This window comes from Anoplophora glabripennis, unplaced genomic scaffold (assembly GCF_000390285.2).
Source record: "Anoplophora glabripennis isolate ALB-LARVAE unplaced genomic scaffold, Agla_2.0 scaffold37, whole genome shotgun sequence".
In the NCBI taxonomy this organism is placed as follows: Eukaryota; Metazoa; Arthropoda; class Insecta; order Coleoptera; family Cerambycidae; genus Anoplophora; species Anoplophora glabripennis.
The window spans coordinates 1,590,862-1,615,000 of NW_019416243.1; the positions used below are offsets into that span (position 1 = coordinate 1,590,862).

Here is a 24,139-nt window from a genome sequence, read left to right on the forward strand (position 1 = left end):
TTTAAAAATTTTATGGATTTTCTAAAATAAACAGGTTTAAAAGTAAAAATGTCCTTGTCATTTTAAAATTATAATCTAATTTTCATTTTTTATTTAACTTTGGTAAGTTAAAAAAGAAGTGTTATGAGACATTATAACAAATTTCCTGCCTAGAATCCAATGAATATATATAATTTTTTTTATAGTTCCCAACTATATTATAAATTTTTTGCACTTTTTTCCTAAAGTGAGAGTTATAGTCAAACACGTATATCTAAACGGTATTTTAAAAATTAGATGGCTAGAGTATTTCTGTCGATTTATATTTTAACTTGTAAGTTCTACCTATTATACAAGGAGCGTTGCAAAATAAACAGGACTTTTTAAAAATAAGAACAAAAAGTTTTTTGTCAAATCCGATTTATTTTTATTTAAAATAGTCCCCTTCCGACTCAATACAACGATTTGCACGGTCTAAGAGCATGTCAAATGAGTGTTTTAGATCGTCGGTCGGGATGTCCTTTGGATGGCTCCTACGTCCACAAAACGTTTTCCTTTCATCGGCAAATGCATTTAACCGAAAAGGTAAAAGTCGTACGATGCCAAATCAGACGAATACGGGGAGTGGTTGATAGTTAAAATGATATTTTTAGTCAAAAGTGTCGATCGATAATATTGGGCATTATTGTGCGACAAACGCCAACTTCTGCGCGATATCCTGTGCGAATGCGACGAATACGATGCACCAAACTCTTCAAAACCCCACAATATAATTGTCCACGGTCTGGTCTGGTGGAACGAACTCTTTGTGGACAATGTTCTTGGAATTGTAAATGCAAATCAATATTGTCTTCACCTTTGACTTCCCCAAACGAGATTTTTTGTGTTTTGGCTCGTCTGGCATCTTCCACTTGACACTTTGGCCAGCTATCATTCTTCGAATGATATCTGAAAAATTTTTTCATCAGTGCAGAACAAACGTGCACAAATATAATTGATGTTTTTGAGATGCTCAATTCCCATTCCATGAATTTCAATAAAGATTTTAGCTGATCTTTGATGAAATCACGCACAGTTTTGATAGAATCGGCGATGATCATGGATTTCAACTTGTTGCTTTATCATTTAAGTCCTCACGACCGTTTTTAAACCGCGTATGTCACTCAAGAACTGTGCCACGGGATAAACAATCACCATAAACCTGGTTCATGATTTGAAACGTTTCGGCAAAAGTTTCCCCAAGTTTAAAATAAAACTTATATTAGCTCTATTTATTCGTTTTTCAATATTGTACCGATGACACAAACTCACTGTCACTTCAGACGCAATAACTTCACTTCTATTCTTCCAAATGTCATGAAATTTTGTCAGTACATCAGTGAAGGGTCTATCTTTCCGACGCATAATTACCAATAGATGAACACACTAGAAATACCTAGTCTTGTTTACTTTGCAACACACCATGTACCTACTTGTTTGATGCTTTACAAATTATAAAGCTTTAAGTTTCATCACAGAATAAATATTAATGCTTCAATTTTTCATTAATGAAAACATTGACATTAACAGACGATAGAAGGAATTTATGAAAACGGAACTTAAAACACAACAAATACTACTAAATCCAAATTTGGTGTTGGTGTTATAAAGGTAAAAGACCCAATACCAATAAGCAGCTATTAATATTTTCTAATATGTACCAGGGGAGCATGGAGAGAGTATGCTTCCCACTCCACAAAATATTTTCTACACCAATGGATTTTTCAAGGAAATCGGAAAAATATACTTTTTTTTCTTTTAATTTTAGTGTGAAAAATCTATACGCAAAGATTTCATTGTATTTGAAACACCCGGTATAACACCTTATCTATAATGATTAAACGAGGTCATAGCAGCCTTCTCATAATTGAGCTTAGAAACGAACTGCAATATATTGTTGTCGAGAGAATAGTTTTAAAAATAATTAAAACGTTTGTAACATTCCTCCATTAAAAATGGTATCCTATATATGTCTAAGTAAAAATAATTGTGAATGGTTTACCTCAAACATAATTTATATCCACTGCATACATCAGTAACTAGTTTTAAAATAAATTTTGGCATTCTAAAGCGTTAGCCTTAGGCTGAGGCATTAATAACTGTATAAATAAGTCTAAATATGTAATGGATATACAAAAGGAAAACAATTGGAGCTAAGCCAAAATCTGTCTTAAGTCTGCTAAATAAATCTACCATTTTATTGCTTGTAAACTTAGACGTATTAGAGATTAGACCTTACATCTCTGGTATTTTTGTCTGCATGTCTTTTGCATGAAAACATTTTCGACTCTAATAATAAACTCTATACGCACGCAAGTAAAAAGACTTTGCTGAACAACCCCGACGAGAAGAAATAATATAAAGTGACTATAAACTTATAAAAAATTAAATTCTGCTGTACAAATGACCCAGAATTAATGGTCGGTCACCATGACAGCAAAACGGAAAGAGTAAATATGAAATTGCAAGCGAAAATCTCTATGGCACGATGATGTCAGTACTGGACCTAAAAATCTTAAGGTAAGGTAAGGAAAGGGTTGTGACTTAATCCAACTTAGTTTTACCAAGTCCGCACATATTTTCCGCAACAACTATTATTAAAAAAGGTTTTCGATATCTCTTCCCGTTCAAAAGATATAAAGAGATCTGTATAGAAAAACACTGGTTCTGTCAAGTCTGTAACTGATTTTATCACGTTGTCTTTGAAAATAAGATATGTTCAATATTGATATTCACTATTGACAAAAATCAATTGTTTCTATAAAATAGTTTCTACTGCCAATTTCAAATTTACATTTTTATAGAATATTTATTTCTTTTTTTTAATAAGAGTAGTAAATTTATTTAACATAATTAAAACATGTCCGTAAAAAATTTAATCTTTGAAAGCATCTCCTTTTCCATGATAATGCTGCAGGATCCGTACAGACATGAAACAACACTCTAGTCTTTAATTTATCTATTTCGTCTTATATTTTTTGGAAGAGAAGGAACATCTAAAAACTTTTTTTTACAAAAGTTGTTAGGAAGAAGACCTTTTACACGAATTTGGGAAAAATGATTTTGACGTCACACCATAAAGATCCCTGCTTTTCATTCTATTGATGACCATCACAAAAAGCCAGAATAATGGTACACAAAAGATTTTGATGCATTTGGGAATATGTTTTCTAAATTGAAAGTGTTTAACACCCTATATCTTGATCAGGAAGAATATTTGTAGGTTTTTTTATTTTTTGAATTGTTATCAAATGCAGTAAGTTTGTAACATTACTTACTTAACTATCTTCTGTGTTAGAAAAAATACATTTTTAACTCATGCACTGAAACTAAATTAATCGTTTGAAAGGAACTTCAAATAAATAAAGCAGATACAATTTTAGGGAGTTGGATTAATACAAAAAACTTTACAAATTACTCAAGTTTTTATTATGTAAATATCATTATATCAAAAAAGATATACTCTAAATATAAAGGCACTTTTAATCAAGTTGAAACTGTTAATACAACAAATTTTACAAATCTCCTTAAAAGTCTACACCATCCCTTACACTAAATGCATTGTCTTACAATTTTTCTGTACAATGCTAAAAGCATAAAAATATTGCACATTCCTGATGACTAATTATATTTTCAAAGATTATCATTGACAGGATTCAATGACGTACGGTTCCATCAGCAAAAATCATTAACGCGAGAGGAAAATATTTGTGAATGTTCTGTTTGGCAGAGTATTGTCTTTTATAAATACAGATTAATCTTGAAATGGCTGATGTGGACAAAATTGTATTACTAAACTATTATGAATGTGACAGGAATCTGAATAAATAAGGTTTATGAATAAAAAGAGTCCGCTACAGGTCAATTTGAAACAAATATTGGTCCATAGACAGACTTTAGTGTATCTATTGTGTATCTATGCCATAGTTGTTCGGTACTTTAGAATTATTTACTTGCCATATGTTCAAATAACTATTACCGACACCCTATGGTGGCAAAGGAAAAATATATGCACGAAGAAGGTGTGAAATGTTTGAAACATTTAAAGATAAGTTTGATTATACAAAACATTTTAAATAGAACATTCTGTATATTGAATATTGTAATATGAATATCTTGATACATCTAAAAAAATGCTAAGTACATAAAATATGAAGAGAAGTCCGCTTTGATTAGGCACAGATCCTCTTTCTGTGTCTTTGTAATAGGATATTTTATCTTAGTACATATATACAGGGTGATTCACAACTTATTCAAAAAAATTTGGGAATAGATGTAGCAGGAGACATGTCGTAATTTTTTTTTTGTAAAATCCTTATAGTTTCTGAGAAAAAAATTGTTGTAGTACTTTCAACCATTACATAGCTGGGCAACTGTAGTCTCTAACGTCATTCGCAATCGCGTGGAGAGCCACGTGGCTTCAGCGACTCCGAATACTGGAATCCGAATTTACAATCGTTGCGATAGTGTTTACAATAGTTTTTTTTAGTAATGCAACTCGGAGTTGATGGATATAAATTTAATTTATGGTGAAGCCAAACAACATTTGTTTTATGGTGAAGCATTTGTTTTATGGTGAAGTATTTGTGTTATAGTGAAGCAAAACAACATTTGTGTTAGGTCGTAGAAACTGAGTAAAAGGAACCCAAATGTGTTTTCATGTCGGACAAAATTTTGAACAGTTGTAACATCAGGTATGTCAAATTATTTTATTATTTTTTAAAAAACAAATTAATTTTATTAATTAATGACAACAATAGCGGCAAAACCAGTTGAATTTGCTGATACAAAATAAGTGCTATAAAATTCTATTTATTTCTATCCTTGCGAAATTCAATTCAAGTTTTTGTCCATTTTTATCACACTTTGCCGCCGTGCCGGTCGCATTGTACGAGGTCAGGTTTTACAGCGGACCAGTGCCGCGCAGAGGTGTATTTTTAAATCATTTTCGAACTGATTTTTTTCTTTACAAAATTGTATTTGTAAGAGTCCCCTGTACATCCAAAAATTTTTTGTGGATAAGTTCTGAATCACCCTGTATACAAAATATTTCAGACAATTACTTTATTGTTATGCAACGAACTTTTACATGAATTCAAGAATGTTAAATGCTGATGGAAAAATCCGCGACGTGTGATTAATGAAAAATTACATGACTAAAATGTTATTACAATTGGCCCATAAACAAACGGTGAATACCCGCCACCTCGCTAAAAGCAGTGAAACCGCCAGGCACGGTGCCATAGTGCAGCTCACTCCACTCGCCAGCCATTTTGGCAAAATTGCAGCAGTTATTAACTAGGAATATAAATAAATAATATAGTCCGAAAACAAGGCAAAGCACTTAATAAATAGGATGAGATGGCAGTTTTTAAACAAATTTACAAATTCACTAACTATTAAATGTACAGTCAAGAATTCCTTATTGTAACATAAATAAATTAATGCACTAGAAAATTATGACTAGCATATTTACCATAACACAAGCTAAAAGAAAATATTAACAACTTTACTAGGAAAGGATCGTACAGCAAATAGTAAGTTAAAAATGGAGACTGTGGAAAAAAAGTTCAAATTTTTCTCTAGCAAAATGTTTGTCTAAACTCTTGGTCGATGAAATCATCTAAATATATTTTTCAGAAATTATGTTGCAATGGCATTATAAGAAATAGAAAAATGTATTTAGAAAAATATAGAATCATAATACGTGGGTAAATCAATTATAAAAGGGATTTTGTTCCCGAGCCTCTAGGGTTGGTAGGACTGCCCTCCTGCTTCTAATATACTTGAGTGGGGTCATTAGGAGTGGGGAGAACCGACCATCCCATACACCCAACCAATTCATCAGTAACGCTCACGATGTCGGAGCAACAGGTGTACCTTTCCACTACGCGATTCATGTAAAATTTTTTGCTCGTAGAGGGGTTCAAGCAACGGAAATTTTCCGGAGATTGACTACACAGTTCGGAGACCAAATATTATCAAGGACTCGCATGGTTGCCTGACATAGAAGCTTCCAACAGGCAAGAGAATTGGTTCAGAAGCGGATGGAGATTGCGCAGAACGAAATTCGCGTTCCAACAGACATAGAACTGATTCTGGTAGTAGTACTTTCGTTCCAACAATGATCTAAATAGTTCTGAACTGATTCAGAACCGGTGAAATTGGTACCTAGTCCTGAGCAGAAACTAGAAGGAACTTTTCTTGGAGCATGCGCATTGAATATACAAAATCATAGAATTATTATACTTATAATCTCTATATTTTGTGTTTATAACCTATTTTAGTATGAATGATTTAGATGATGATTTTCTGTCTTCCGAGTCGAGCGAAGATGAGGATTTCGATATCCTTAGGCATACAATTAATTTGACAGACGACAGACATGTGATAGTTCGTAAACTGTTCCGACACGATTTCCAGGACTGGTTCATAATCAGTACTTATCCAACGTATGCGTACACAAAAATTTTTTACTGATTCTGAACCAATTCTGAATTCCTTGTTGGAACGAACCTAGAGTGCTCAAAGAAGGGCGATCAGGAACACGATCGATGCACTCAGTGGGGGGGTGAGAGTATCCGAAATTGCTGAACAGGTCGGAACAAGGTATGGGAGCTGTCACGCAATCATCACAAACGACCTACAGTTCCGTAAAATGTGTGCCAGATGGGTCCTACGTCTTTTGAGCACAGATAAAAAATTGAGACGATTGAAGGCCTGTCAAGAGGCTTATGGCAAGGTTTGTGAAATAAGGTGATGCATTTTTGAGTCGGATCGTCACCTGCGACGAAATGTGAGTCCACCACTACACTCCCCAGTCGAAACAAGCCAGTTTGGAGTAGCAAAGAAAATGGGAGGAAGCTCCAGTGAAAGCCTAGACAAGTCATCTAACAAGGATCTTTCAACAGTTTTTTTCGACCGGCCAGGCATAAGCGACGCACAATCAAAGTTGCTTACGACTGTAAGCTGTTGAATGAGGTGAGGGCTGCATATCGCCGCAAAAGACGAGACCAATCGATTCAAAAGGTCATCCTCCTCCACGACAAAGGCAGACTCCATACTGCAGCTCTAATGGTCTCAAAACTCTAACAAATGCACTGGACTCAACTTGATCATCCTCCCTAGAGCCCGGACCTATCGCCCTGCGATTTTGATTTGTTTGAGCTGCTTGAAGAAGCTCTAGGAGGGCAACGATTTGAAAATGACGATGCTCCTATAAAAAACCCTCCTTTTCGCTGTATTTCTAAAGCAGGAAACTACGCAGAAAAATAAATTATATTTGCCTTTTATTTTTCAATAAATACTTTTTTTTAATAAAATCCTATTTATATTTGATTTACCCTCGTAATTTCAAATATATTTTTTTATCAAACTTTGAGGTTTTTATTTTGAAAAAAAATCTATACTTTCGTTATTCTTCCATAACACGATAAGTATTCATTTGACTAAGTTTAGATTTACATTATTTGAATACTTTTCCCAAAATGTCCTTTTCTTAACCACCTAACCGCAGATGCACTGTCCATATATGTATAATGTATATCAAGTAAAGACACAAAACTACTTGATAGTCTCCAGTAATATGTTAATTACATTTATTCAGTCTACTTAGGTATTCAAATTGTTAACATTAAAATAATAAGTACAACTTTAACATTTGGCAACATGTTTCATTTATTGTCATAAATAAGTATAATTTATTACTTAATGACCTTTGCGTCGTAAAAACTTTAAAAGAGGCTAAAAATGTTCTTTAAAAAACATTTAATAACAAACCTTTGTGATAAAAAATGTCAGGTAAAAATTTAAAAAGATATATTACTGTTACAAATGGATGAAAAATAAAATTACAGTTGCATAAAATTTCCCATTACGGTATTGGAATTGTAGTACCTTGTTGTTATTTTTAACTAATTATAAGTAGTACACACAAAAGTAGTTAATTTAAAAAAATATATCATATTTAATCTCTGAAGATAATAAGGTAAAACTTTAATGAGTCTATGTATACAGGGTGTCCCAGTACTTGATACAAAAAAACCGAATACAAATATATGAGGTCAAAATAACATCAGTTCTTCATATAAATTTTTTTTATACAGGCCTTCGTTAACAAATTACAGGGCCCTCAAATGTGAAAATTAAAAAGTTATGTTTATTTATAGTCTCTAAACTGTTCACTTCAGCATGATGCAAATTTGGTGATCGATAACACATGCGTACAGCTTGTTTTTGATGTAGTAAGTGAAACTTTATTAGGGACGGACTATGCCCAATGGTTAACAACCCAGAATTTTTGCATAGATGATCGCAATCTGCCTGTATCAAAAATAAGTTCCTGGAAGAATTTGTCAACGATAATACCCTCTAGGTTCAACTCGTTAAAATTAACAGCTTAGATAATATTAGTGATTTTATGTCACAGTACTCACAATGCACATCGACGCCTCCACCATTTTTTATTTTTAAGACCGTACATATTTTTAAAATAAGAGTCTAGAAAATCTTACTGTCTGCTAATTTACATTAATTCTCACTAACAAAATTTGGTAAACACACTTTACACATTACACATTAACACAAAATAGAAAACAAAACAAGAATAAGTTAAAGGAAGTTTAAAAAATAATTTAAAAGAAAGAAAATTATCCAAAAACGTTTTCAATGTGAGTACCTTCCACCTCCACACACTTCCTAAGTCTACGAATGTTATTTGTATGTATACGAAAAAGCATTTCTGGGGTAATAATTTAATAGGCCCATACGTTTTTGAAGAACGTCTGAATGGACATCGATATTTGGAATTTTTGCAAAATTTTGCAGCCACTATTAGACAATGTTCCATTAGACACCCGAAGAAACGTTTGATTCATGCACGATGGGGCTCCTCCCCATTTCAATATTGATGTACGAAAATATTTATCCTCCAAGGCCTAATTTCATGACCACCACGTTCTCCAGACTTTAACCAGATGAACTTCTTCCTGTCGGGATACCTTACAAGTTTAGTGTTCACAACCCCAGTACAGACAAGGTATAAATTGCCACGTAGAATTAATTTCCATTGTGATATTAGGCATACCCCAAAAATGCTTTTTCGTGTACAAACAAATAACATTCGTAGACTTAGGAAGTGTGTGGAGGTGGAAAGTGCCTATACTGATAATGTATTTTGATAGTTTTCTTTCTTTTAAATAATTTTTTTAACTTCCTTTAACTTATTCTTGTTTGTTTTTCTATTTTGCGTTATGTGTAGTGTGTTTATCAAATTTTGTTAGTGAAAATTACATTAGCAGACAGTAAAATTTTCTAGACTCTTATTTTAAAAATATGTACGGTTCTAACATAGTAATTATGTCCAATTAAAAATTAAAAACCAAAAATGGTGGAGGTGCATTGTGACAAAATCACAAATATTTCCTAAACTGTTAATTTTACCGAGTTGAACCAAGAGGATATCATAGCAAATTCTTCAGGGAACTTATTTTTGATACAGGCAGATTGCGATCGTCATCTATGCAAAAATTCTGGGTTGTTAACCATTGGGCATAGTCCGTCCCTGGCGCTCTGGACATAATGAAGTTTCACTTACTACATCAAAAACAAGCTGTACGCATGTGTTATGGATCACTAACTTTGAGGGCCCGTAATTTGTTAACGAATGCCCGTATGGAAAAAATTTATATGAAGAACTAGTATTATTTTGACCTCATCTATCTGTACTCGAATTTTTTGTATCAAGTACCGAGACACCCTGTATATAATACAATCAATCCCAGAAATACTGAGAAACAGAAACTAGTCGAATTCGAAATATTTAATAATATTGAAATTCTAGGATTTTTAATGGTAGGCTTCCCAATATCTGCGTCTGCAAGTCAGCATTCATTTCATTAGTCTACGTCAAACATATTAATAAATGTGATACTTTTCAAATTTGAACATCCCGTAACTTCAAACCTTTGCTTCATTAGGGCTTTCTATTATATGCATGGCAGCCCAAAAAACAGTACAATTTCAGGGTACTCTATAACTTCAAAATGAAAGATACAGGCAAGTACACTGACCATGGAGCCAAAACAGCAAAATTTAAACTAAATTAAAACTTAAAAAAATGTAGGTATTTCAAACAACTTTAATGTTGTGTTTTTTAAAAATGTAAATTTGATAAAAAAAACTGTACTGTACAAAATGTAATGACAGACGAAAAACATCTTTATGGTTAAAGAACAGATTTCATTATTTTCCCAATACATGTGATGAGTTCGTATTATAATACGAGTGTCTCGTAAATAATGGTACACCGTAATAAAAATTGGTAACCTATTGCCGTGGAATGTTCCAGTAAAATTCATGGAACATTTATGTAATATTAAATATAACCCTTAAAATATATATTGATTATACATGAATTTCACTTGAACATTCCATGGCAACAGGTTATCATGGAAAGTTTGTGGAATTTTACCATACGTTTTATCGCATTGTACAATTGTACATACTTCAAAGGTAGCTTCCTTTAGATGGAGATTTTTAATCAATGATATTGTGGAAAACAACTAGTCTATGGACTAGTTGACTAGCACAAATCATGCCTACAGTATCTATTAAATAGCTAAAGTAGAACCACCAATATACCTTATTAGTTCTCATCAGTTCATCAACTAGCTATTTTGATATCTGTATACAGACATAGTGTTATAACTAAGAAACTGTGATACATTTTTCACTCATTGTCGTAGACCTTCAATAGGTACAACCAAACAATTCTGATCGTTACTTCAATACAGTTTTACTTCGTGAAAAAGCTAGAACCTTCAAACTAAATTTTTCCTTTACATTTTATTGAGAAAGTCATTTCACATTTTAAGAGGTTTCGATGAAATTTAGTATGGGAGGTTTTGGAGTGACCAAATATGAATGAGTTAATAAAACATAAAATTCGCTACGAACACTTTTTATAGATTTTTGCCAATTGACGGTAGATATTTTTAAACACGGAATTGCCTTTTATTCACTGTAAAAGAGGTTATATTTGTTTCATATCGCCAAAAGTTCCTAAGAAAATGAATTTCAATGGCCAAAAATTTGAAGGTATTTCCAGTCTAATTAAACTTCTGTTTTGTTGCACTTTCAATTAGATCAATATTTTTTATAATTTAAACGATCTTACTTGTCAATAACTACTGAGATACAGGCTCCTGAATGTAGTATTGCGATGTTGCTGTTGACCTCTGAATAGGGTCTAAATCGTAGGAAGTAATTATTTTTTAGTTTAGAATTACTCTCAGGCATTCTAGAGATATTAACATAAATATGCTTTTTAATGATTTTTCGAAATACCTGCCCCTTCTGAAAACATTTATCAATAAAAAAATATGTAACAGAAATTGACAAAATCATTTTAAAAAGATGAAATAAAAAAATTCTTTGGTTCCTAACATTTTCAAGAAAGTAAAATTGTAGTAAAGTAACCTGATGTAAATCGTTTATTCTCACTCAAGGAAGTTATCATTGAAGTATGTGCCATTATGTATGAAACACTATGTATATTTGATGATAAGATGGTTAAGTTTGAATTTCATTTCATCCACTTTTTTATTTTTGCTCCATTTTTTAAATTTTAAAATGTATTGACCTCCAATTTGAAATAAACTAAACCCAACAATTAGAGGGTCAAAGAATTTCCGAAATTTTTCCGTGATTTTTGACAGACTGTATTAAGCGAAAAATGGTCGTATCGAGAATTAAAAAAAAAAGCATTTTGAATAATGGTCGGATCGAAATTAAAAAAAAAGGAAATTAAAGATGAATAAACAACCTATCTGGTCCATGCAGTGGCTTAGCTGAAAAAAAAATTTCCAAGTCCGTGAACTCGGAAAAAAAAATTAAAAAATTTGCAAAATTTTTTTGTTGCGCTATTTCTTAGAATTGCATGGTAACCGTAGCTCCCAAAAATTTTCGACCGAAAGTCCAAAAACTATAATCTTAGAGCTTCAAAATGTTTTTTTTTAATTCTCGAAACGACCATTTTTCACTTAAATACAGTCTGTCAAAAATCACGGAAAAATTTCGGAAATTCTTTTGACCCTTTAATTGTTTGGTTTAATGTAGATAAAAAACTATAATCTTTAATTTCCATAAATCGAATCATCTTCCCAGAAACTCAAGTTTACAGATGGTCGTGATCTAATTTTTTTAAACGAGAAAATAGCTAATTATGACCCACTCGTCTGAAATACCAGGATAGACAGGAAAAATCAGAAACTTCTATTGGGCATTTTTTATATAAAAATTTTACACGCAAAAAAGGTTCAGAGTCTTGTTGGGTACTAGATCCATGTTCTGTAATGGATAACTTTCGTGACTTGTTATCTGCATTCAATTTTATTTTTCCTCCATTTGTTATGCTGAATATATGAATATAGTATTCACTGACCTGATACTTTACAAAAATTTTGAGCAAATTTCAACTACGAAACAGTATTTCTGCTTGGCGTCTACCTTTTCATAACGTGCAGTAAAACTTAAAAGTAAACAGTAGTCTACAGCGATACAATGTAAGGCGAAATAAAAGTAACGTGTCTACAATACAGAGCGCATTAATAGACAACTTCCGACAGTGATATTATATACAAAAAACAAAGCTATAAAAAATAATAAATAAATGTACATGAAGAATAAAAATGAACTCGATCAATAAATGAAACGGTACCTCCTCGTCGAGGAAGTGCACAGGCCTCGCGCCGCAGAGAACGTGAAAGGTACGAAATAGCCGGAAAAGGAAACCGGCTGGTCAGGGCCTGGGTGAAAAAACTTTTAAAGGAAGAGCAGAGACGTGTCACTTCCGCTTGGATAGATCTAGTTCCCCTTGGCCGTTAGTGGCCACCATCGATAACGGTATCGTGATGAACTGCGGATGAGCAGAGTTAGGATCACCCTGCGCCAGGCTCAGGATAACCCCTCCGGTAGATGGCGTGGCGTACATCATGCCTTGCGGGGTTTGATAGACCAGAGGGGACAGTATGGGAGGTTGCGAAGATGCGGTCGATGAAGTTTTCGTTGGCGTCGAAGAAGACGAAGGTGTTGAGGACGGTGTGGGGGTGGAAGGTGAGGACTGTCTTTGTTTCGGCTGGTATGGTGAGGACGGGGGCGACATCGTGTTGAAGGAAGGGGTGTCTGGGGGAACGAATACCGACAGGGGTGTTTCGGTGTCCATTTCGCCGTCACTGCAACTGTCGCTTGAGTCGCCGGCTGACATGTTTTCATTCTGAAACAATAGAAGGAAATAATTAAATCCAGTTATGTTTAATTATTATCATTGAAGGTTTACAACTTGACTTGAGTTCTAAACTGCATATAAGTTAAAACCAAGTCAAATAGTTATAATTCAAGTAAATTTTTTATTCTAGGATTTTCATTTGTTTATCAAAAACACATTAATTTTATTATTTTTCAATGAATTCGATATACAGGCTGTAATTTTAAATTCTATAGTGATTCACTTAAAAAAAAATCAAATAAACTCGATAGCGAATCATTATGAATGGAAAATAAATTTAGAAATCGAAGTAATTTTAATTGAGTAAAATTCGAGAATAGAAACGTACAATCGGTTTAGATATTCTGGACTCGAGCCATTTATAAAATGAGTTTGCAATTTTAATGAATGAACGAGGTATATTTTCATAATTCTAATAAATAAAATCAGTACTGAGTTTTCTTTAAATAATTTATAGATTGCCGGCCACAGTTCTCGAAAATAACTACATATTTTTATAAAACGGTGAAACCATAATTATAAGAATAAAACCCTAGCGCTTTTATTCCATAGTAAAGAACAATAGAAAAAACGTAAAATAGAATTAGATATGAATAGAAAGAAAACTGGTATGTCAATATTATCAATATTAAAATGTTCAGAATTTCTGTATAAATCTTCACGTATTAGATAATTTCGTATAAAATAATATAGGAATATAAAGTCAATCACGGAAATTAATTATTTTGTATTCACACCTAAGTTAGAATGCTTATGCCTTGTGATATTGGTCACGATTTTTCAAATAATAGAACTGAGGTATTACCTATGAAAAAACAATATCTTTACCCTACGATATGCTACAAGAACACAAAGTTACCAAAGTAAATCAAGTTTCTGGTATCAACTTTTCCCATCTTTTAGGATGTCAGGACTGATTCGTCTCGTCCAAGTAAACAAAACAAACGATTTTTTTTTAAATGATTTCTAAGGAGTCTACTATTATCATTTCAAGACGAGACATTGTTATCTACTTTAGAGTCAGTGAAGATACGGAGTACCAACTTGACAAAGGGGTTTCAAGAATTTCAAAACCCAAAAAAAAACTAACTATAATATGGAATGAATCAGATCTAAGGTCGCATCCGACGAGATAATAGAATACCACGTATGTAAATAGAAGGGGTTGAAAAAATTAGAAAAAATATCTATCTAGCCGTATAAATAGAAGCAATAATTGACAGTTCGTTACCTAATAACTATCGATAGTCTCTCTTTGTTTCACTTGACTGTCAAATTTGATTAATTAATTATGTTGTAGTTCATCTAGTGTTTTGCAAAAATTGAAGCAGAGCAGTGTCGTCAAATTTTTAACAAAGCAACAGAGTAGTCGTTAAAATATCCACGAACTATTACAGTATGCACGGAGAAACCGATATCCTATTTTCAATGATATTCATTTTACACCAATGAGAAAATCGAATTTTATTAACAACACGCATGCATTGTATCAAAAAATGCGATATTATAATTTATGTAAAATTCTTGATTTCTATAGAAATTGAGATGACTATCAACGAGTATGTACAATTAGTGGTTCAAGTCATTTTGACACCATTTGTTGATTCAATATCATGGAGGATTTTAGCTATGAGGAATTTGCATTTTCATCTAATGTACATGCTATTATTCAAACAAAACATCAACAAAAATTTGTCATTAATGTATGGATGGGAATAATTGGAAACTACTTAGTGGGACCAAATATCATTGATGACACTTTAAATTGGGATAAATACCTGCATTTACTGCAAGAACACCCGTTATTAGAAGACGTCCCTTTAAATCGAGCTTTAAATATTCGAAATAACATGTGGCTTATGCCCCCACCCCATTTTAGTGGAACAATAAAGGCTTATTTTTTAAATACCACATTTTCCGATCAATGGATCGGTCGAGGTAGTCCTTTTCCGTGGCCGCCTTGATCTCCCGAACTTAATCTTCTTGATTTTTTTCTTTGGAGCAGTCTTAAAATTATTATTTATCAAACTTCTATAAATAGTAGGGAAGAATTATTAAATCGCATAATTACATACGCCGACATCATTAGAAATTATCACATGTTATTTCGTTAACAGTTCTCTTTTTCTCTTTTAATTCAATAGAAACCAAGATTTTTCAAAAATGTTAGTATCACATTTTTAATACAATAAATGCATTTTGTTAATAAAATTCGATTTTCTCAAAAACGGTACAAGATATCGACTGAAATACGGTATACCTTTTTTTAGCAAAGTGAGAGAGGAATCGAAGAAAAAAGTGTAAATTTGGTAACGCTGTCAAAAATGTATTTTAAATAGATAATTTCGTCTGCTAGGTATATTGAATAATATCAGAAGTTATAATTGGAATTTATTTTTCAAACTTCTTTCTTTGAGTGCGAATAACTCCACAACGAAGCCCGATAGGAAATAATTTTTTATTAAGTACTACAACTATTTTGACCTCCCCTGCATACCCCTTCATTTTTGACATGATCTTTCCGGACACCCTATATACATACAGTTTTTTCAATTGGACACTAAACTGTTCATTTCATTGAATCAAATATAAACTCCATTTGGAATCCATGAAGGTGATTTGATGATAAAAATAACTGAGTAAATAGGTAATACTGTAGTATTGACATTTTTCTCTTTTTTCCAAGAGTAGGGCGAAACCCGAGTATATCGCAGGCACTTGGATTATTCTATAACTTTCATGGACATATAGAGACATCCACAGTATATAGAACTGCTTCAACTAGGAAAAATTCCAGGATAACAGGATCAGTTCGAGTTTTGACCATAGCATCAAAAAACTCGTCTAGAAAGTGGTTTTCGAGTTTTTAAACCGACTTTAGTCAGTGGTTTGAAAAGTATTGAAAAAACTTAGGTACGATCACTGATTATATCAAGGAAGTATTACTACGATTTTTCACTGCAATGTATTGTGGAAATCGTTAGAAAACATTATTTTCTAAATATATTGATATCGTAAGGGTCCTACCAAGTTTTTGGTCAGGCACAAACTTTAGTTGGCACTAGTTAGGTCAAGTTAGGCTATTCTTAAAAGAATACTTCTTCTTCTACACGCTTGAGATTTTTCAATAGAATCGAGTTGCTGCTCCTTTTTACTCAGGCCAAAGTGCCTTTTTGACATCGGAATATATGTGCGTCCAAAAATATATAGAAAAACACTTATTTTTTTCAATACAATTGTTTTTGCCTTATTTCGCTATTTTTTGCCGTAAAAAAAGGTCGTCCGCCAAGTTTGGATATCAGACGCGTGTTCAGCACCCAAAAATACATAGAAAATCAGTCATCTAGGTTAAAATCGGGATAAAGTCGGTATTCTTCATAGTTACCAAGGGTAGTATTGAGATAACTGCATATTCAATTTAGAACAATTTTTTGAGGATCAAAATGTAGTGAGAAATCGACCGACCTCTTGAAAAGTAAGAAATATTTATAACACCAACTTGAGCCCGTTTCCCATGGATATCCGGCGTAACAGCCCGAACATCCACAAAAGAAATATTAATGAGGTTCCTCGGCTACGTGACTATTTTAGTTGATCAGATGTGAAATTAAGCGTTTTAATGATGCACCATTAAAATGTTACATGTAAAGTGCATGTGTGGGCACGTTTTAGGTGTTTATGTCGCGTCAAAATAATTAATCCTTTCACATCTCCTGTGACATTGTACTCTTTATCAAATAGAACTGGCAACTCGTTCTATGGGATCATGTTCTTGGTGTCAAGATAGGTTTTATTTTAATTAGCCGTCGATAATATTCCCATTACAATTCCGGATTGTTTTTTTATTCAATGCAGTGCAAATATAATTGTTAAAAATATACTCAAAAATAGATTCAATCGTCTCTATCACTGAAACGAACAAGACATATACAGGGGTTAGAAGTTTGACTGCCTTAATTTTAACAGACGATAAAATACATTAAAATAAACAAAAAAACCTTATATGACATGGGACCTAAACTCAACCATTTCCGAGAAAAAATCTATCATAATGTGCAACTTGATGTACAAAAGTTCGATTAATTAAGGAATATTGACATAACTGCGTGCATAGACCTACCATAAAATATGTTTACTACTTTTTTGAACTTCTTTATGCTTAATTCTAAAAAATAATTAGCGTTGTAATAAATTTAAAGTTCGACAAAATTCATATCGAGCAATGTGACAACGGCGCGGCGGATAACACGAGGTACTAAGCTGTCCAGCATTACGCAATTCAGTTGGTATCTGGAATTGAACCAGGTCGAGAGTGTTTTTTGCGTACCACTATTTCCTTTTCTTGGGGCGTTTTCTAGCGAGTGCGCGAAAATTGGATCGAAGGTGTCGTGCGTGCATCGAAAATGGTGGTGGACATTTTAAGCATATTATGTTGCAGTTTGTTTTGCATTTGTGCGTTTAAAAATTACTGAATTTTGGGTTTTGGTAAGTCCCTAAATTATTATTTTTAATACGTATGATTATTTGGACGACGTGAATCTTTGGGTACTTTAATTACATACTTTTCAAATTCATAATTTGATTAAAAGTTAAGTTCCTGTTTTAAGAGATTTATAATTACTAAAATTCGAGCTAAAATTTAAGCACAACACTGTCTTCGTACTACAAAATCGATACATTTTATTTTATTTATTTAAAAACTGGAAAACAATTGTCTTGAAATTTACTAAATGTTTCACAATAATAGTTGTTTACATTTTTTCCGTAGGACAAGTCTGCCGCGTGCACACGTGGTGTTCACCAGCTGTGTAGCGCTATTGTCATGTTTTGACGAAACTCCCCAATATTAATACTGGCTGCATTTTGAAAATTGTTAATCTTACGCCCCTGTAATATACAACTTTTTTATTCATTTATGATTATTCTATCTCATGCATACCTAGTAAACTATGGATTGGCCCTAGAAAGAGAGGTCAATCGCGCTGATGTGTGCAAGGCAGATGAAGCTTGTTGAGGCAAATACCGGTAAAACAAATGATTGTAAACGGGTATACCGTTACAAAATGCCGTAAACAAACTTTGAAGTAAATGTCATGTATTGACATTATTGATTGATTGATTTCTTGAATTTTTGTGTGATTTAGTTAGTGTATGTGAAAGATTCGTAAAAACTAAATATGGTACAATCGAGTTCCGCGATAAATTGCGTAGAGACGTTTAAGTGGAGAAAAAATTAAATTTCATAGGTAGGAAAGAAGTTATGATGGTACCAACATTTTTATACTTTTCGCATCATTCTGAAAATAATGACCAAGTAGAGTTGTCTCCGATGATAACTTATTAGATTATATTATTTCCCCCATCCTCAAAATAAAATGTCATTTTAACGTCCAAATTTTGCCGCATTAAATGTGTTACTCTTCAAACTAGTTTTTAACATCAAACCGAATATAATGAAAAAATTTTAACTGAATTGTGCTTAGCAAAAATTCCCTTCAAATAATATGTTGAACGAAGAATGCATCGACATAGTTTCAATTTATACAGTTCTGCAAAGCAAGAAAATATGAAATATTTTAAACAACTACATCAGAAGAGCTTGCAGTAATTTTAACCGATCGAGTTTACGATATAAGGAAAATAAATGGAGAAATACATAAATAAGGCATTATAAAAACTATTTGAAATATTAAAGCTAAAACAATTCAAATATTGTACTGTAATTACGACAGTAGTATAATAAACCCTTTTGCATACCTACCTACTGGAAAAAATGAAATTTTTTTTCTTTTAGTCTAGTTTATTTTTATAGTTTTTGAATACGGCCCAACAGAAAAAAAAGGGTAAGGAATCGAGTATAGCTAGCTGATTGGTTGAATTAAATGTAGCGCGTTGCAGTCGAAATTCTGTGAACGAAGCTTAAGCCCTTACTAGCTCCATCTCTCTCGCACACCTCTGAGCGATTGCTGTTTATATAGGTAAAATGACAGTTGGGCGAGTCCAGTAGTTTATAAGGTCTATGATCTCATGCTGCAGTTATGGCAGTCATACTTCTTACACCGTGTATATGACTTGAGATGATATTTTTCCTTCAGTGATGTTCTCACTTGCCGTCAACGCGCCTCAGACAATTTGTTCAGTCACGAAACAATTGAATTTTCATCTGTTGTTGCAAGATAATATACTTACTACTTTGGACACTAGAGAAATTTTTCTCTCTTATGAGATTTCACAGATAAAAAAGTGTTACTTTCTATACTCGTTGCATAAACTAGTATTATATTTGATTTAAAAGATTTAAATTGTTCAATCATTTCGAAATGTTGGGTTCATCCGATACAAGATTTACAACTATTAATATTTTATACCGCACATTGTTACTTCACAAATAAAAACTAATGAGGCCGTTATTTTCTAACAACTACGTACAGGATTTCTATTAAATACCAAGAATTTTGTTCTACAGTGGAACTAGAGAATATATTCAACCATGGGCAAGTATAAACATGAAGCACTGCGGCGTATCGACTTTACACTACACATGACACTGTCTGTCGTAAATTACGAACCGCACATTTACTTCGGATCCTTGGTTACAGAAAATTACGTAAATTTATAGACGGTGAGATATTCTTTCTGCAGCAACCTTTAAATATTTTTAATGTGTTCGACATTTTTATAGACGCAGAGAAAATATTGTACTTATAGATAATTTCCTAGCCTAGCTGGCATAGTTTCGTGCAATCATTTGAGTTATTGGAATGCTTGGAAGCAATCTATCTACAACATTTACACATTTCTTTACACAAAAATATTAAAATATTGCAAAAATATAATAATGTAATAGGTAATAAAAATGGGTTATTTTTAAATCGACCATAAGCATATTAGATTAGAAATCAATTGAGGTATTACCGTGTTAGTTGCTAGAGTATTTTAAGGCAGAACAATCTGTCTGTAGAATTCTACTTTCGCTAAGTTTATAATAAACTAAGCATGTACAAAAATGACAAAATAACTCTTAAATGCACCCAAATGATTAAATTGAGACGCCAGTATCCTGTAATATGGTTCACATTTTAGTTTGTATTATTTTTTCATTTGTCTAACTGTTCCTATGTTTGTACATAAGTAAATACAAGAAATAAAAGATATACTTCTAAGGGGTAGAAAAAACATTTGTAGCTTTTCTAAAGCTAAATCTTAGATAGCCCACGAAACATATGAAAGAATTACAAAATTACATATAAGCACAGTTACTACATTTTTAAAGGCCCGTTTCATTTCAAAACAATGTATAACTTATGACACCACTGACTTTTCATCAGCATCATTTTAAAGTATTTTGAATATGTAGATACTCAGTAAAAATTAAGTAGCCGGTTCTATATTGCAACTTAATAAATAAAAGTTTCTATACAGATGTGTCGGTGTCACTTTCGAGTTTGGCTAAGAAATTTAACACACCCTGTACATCTCATAAATTTATTTTTATAAGTTCTATGCGCCTTTAAGTTAAGTTGCTGCCTTGATAGTGAATCCAAAACATTAGTATCTTATTAATACCGATATTATGATATTAGGACTATGGGTCAAACAGGTATGAAATAAGGTGGTCCTAATTTCCAGGACAGATAATACACAAAAATAATAAATATACCTTTTTACATTAACTTTTTCCTGAACATGGATAATACGAGAAATGTACCCATTTAAAAGGTGCTCCGAGACATCCTATTTATATTTTAAACACTTATACTTAAGGCATTTCAATACTAATTTTTGTATTATTATTATCGTTCATCGTGTACAGAGAATAAAATAAAGCATATTCGCACTCCCCGTACATTAATAATTACATAGTTACTGCACTGTAAATAGTTGGTCAGTTGATTAAGTGGGACGACGCAGGGTCGGCCTAAGTTCTCCATAATAATTATTGACTAATTTTCTGGAACACATGACACTTTAGGCCACAGGTTGCTTAATGATAATAATCATTTACTTTCAAGTCCCCTTTTAAGTAATGGATTTGTTTCAGAAATAACCTGTCTAGTCATAGTCACACCTAAAACTATCCCTTGCACAAAAGGTGGTATTTGAATAATACTGTGTACGCTGATGTCCAAAGTCTACATTCTCCTTTAAACAGGTATATCTCCCTTATTTGTTTTCAGAAAAAAATTTATACAGAATGATTCACAACTTTGGGAATATATGCGTCATGAAAAATGGAGTAAATATAGGAAAAAAAAATTTGTAAAACGCTTCCGAGAAAAAATTATTGAAGCTGTAGTATTTTCAACTTTTAAATCGCTGGGCTACTGTAGTCTCTAGCATCATTCGCGTTGTGTGCTGTGCGATTCCGATATCCGATTTTAGTTTTATCGTTGTTGCGATAGTGTTTACATTAGTTTTTGAAGTGTCAAAAATAACTTACGTGTATAGCAACTCGGAATTCATGATGAAGCAGAACAAAATGCTTTAGCAGCTTCTCGTCTGTACGCCGAACGATTTCTCGGTAGACATATGTCAAATGCAGCTACTTTTACCGCGGTACTGCAAGCGGGCGTCACAATCGAATCGTGGAAGAGATGGAGATCCAGAGCGTCCACAGCGTATTGCAGCAGCTGAGGAACACATTTTAGAGATTGTTGTCTTCAACAATCTTCGAGTAAATACCCGCCAAATCGCTCCAAAAGTATAAGGAATGTCCCAACCAACAGTGTGGCCTTTTGGACTTCTTGCGGGGATATTTAAAAAATGAAGTGTATCGCAACTCGCAAGTGGACACTTACTAATAAATTACGAGTTCAAAACGGACAAGAATCAGAATCATTCGTGTTAGTTCGTAGAAACTGGGGAGGACGGACCCAAATGTGTTTACACATCAGTGGGCAAAAATTTTAAACCGTTGTACCATCAGGTATGTCAAATTATTTTATTAATTAAAACCAGAAATTAATTTAATTAATTAATAATAACAATAGCGGCAAAAGCAGTTGAATTTGCCGATATAAAATAGGTTTCCAGTACCGTGCAGAAATGTATTTTCAAATCAGTTTTCGAACTGCTTTTATTCTTTTTTTTACAAAATTGTATTTGTAAGTTCCCTGAAGATTCAAAAATGTTTTTTGGGTATGTTCTGAATCACCCTATATAAAAGGGTCTCTAATTTTTTGATGTACTATCTATCCTGAAAATACCTGAAGACAATTTAGGATTACCACGTATACAGTAGGTATATCACATTGTAAAAAATCACTCAAAAGTTATACATATACGTATATCACCACTTTGTACAGTTGATGCTTTAAGAAAACGAGGTGAAATAATTATTGAAATGATAGAATTCAAACGCTCTTTGTTGTACCGGTGTCTAATAGGCTGGCAGATTGATTTCGTACAACTTGAGCTCTTTCATGCAATGATGTATTAATATTTTTTAATATAAAGCTTACCTGTTTGTTAATGCCTCTTTTATATCCATAATCTTGAATATATGTCGTTCCATTATTTAGTACAATTTTAAGATTATTAAACGGATACTGATAATTCCGAATAGCTTGCAGAATTGTTTAATCCCTTTTAAATTAACATCAAAATTTTACTATTTTTATTTGATTAGGTATTTTATTTGGTGTTTTGTTTCTATAAACTTAGATCCTTGTTAATTACAAATATTGATAGAATAAGTAAAAATAATATAAATATTATACAGGATGGGCCATTTTAATTGCCCCACGCTAATAGCCAAAATTTTACTATTTTTATTTGATAAGGTATTTTGTTTGGTGTTTTGTTTCTATAAACTTAGATCCTTGTTAATTACAAATATTGATAGAATAAGTAAAAATAATATAAATATTATACAGGATGGGCCATTTTAATTGCCCCACGCTAATAGCCAAAATTTTACTATTTTTATTTGATTAGGTATTTTGTTTGGTGTTTTGTTTCTATAAACTTAGATCCTTGTTGGTTATAAATATTGATAGAATGTAAAAATAATCTAAATATTATACAGGATGGGCCATTTTAATTGCCCTACGCTAATAGCCAACAGTCTAGCTTCTAGCGAAAAATAACCTCTTTAAAAGTTGAAATCACCGGTCAAGGTCAACTTCGAATTTTCAAATAGGAACCCCTATTTTTGATCCCTGAATTTTAGGTTCAGATGATGTCTTTTGAGCTCAAAAGGTCATTCTTTTACACAATATTCAAGTTAGTAAATCCAGCGTGATTGTTTCTAACGAAAAATGACATGTTTAAAATTTGTTTGGTATAATAGAGGCTAATTATTGGTTCTGAACCTGAATTCAAACTTAAGATTGAAATCGCTTTGGAACATCATATCTGGGATCATTTGGAACAAGTTTGTATTTGTAACAAAATTTGGGGCTAATTGAAACAATATTTGGGGCAATTTGGAACAATATTTGGGGTCATTTGGAACAAAAAATTTTATAAATGTAATTTTCAAAATGACCATATAAGGCCATATGAGGTCATCCATGACACCCATTACAAAAGACACAATCTGTCCTATTCGAAAATTTAAAATTGACCTTAACCAATATTGACCGGTGATCTCAAGGTCAAATTTCATAGAGATCATGCCTCGCTAGAAGCTACAATGTCACAGATATTAGCGGGAGCGACTAAAATCTCCATCTACTAAGAAATCAGTTCTGAAAATGAAAACATGATTGATTTTCGAAACGCAATTAAAATAAGCAATCTAAAGTTGTAATTTTTTATTTGGATGCTTTTTTTAGTGTTTGATTTTCATAAAAATAAGGGCTTATTATTTATTTTTTCTCAGGTGGCGAAAGA

At 32.6% G+C, this 24,139-nt stretch overlaps 1 protein-coding gene across 1 annotated transcript in view; it reads right to left on the minus strand.

The window, feature by feature from the left end:
* Positions 1–11,924: 11,924 nt before the first annotated feature.
* Positions 11,925–24,139, minus strand: part of LOC108913469 (serum response factor homolog) — a 229,385-nt gene continuing 217,170 nt past the window's right edge. Inside the window, exon 4 of the mRNA XM_018719026.1 lies at positions 11,925–13,291. Within this exon, the coding sequence (XP_018574542.1) occupies positions 12,863–13,291 (429 nt within the window). The 3' untranslated portion in view covers positions 11,925–12,862. The remainder of the gene's footprint in view (positions 13,292–24,139) is intronic.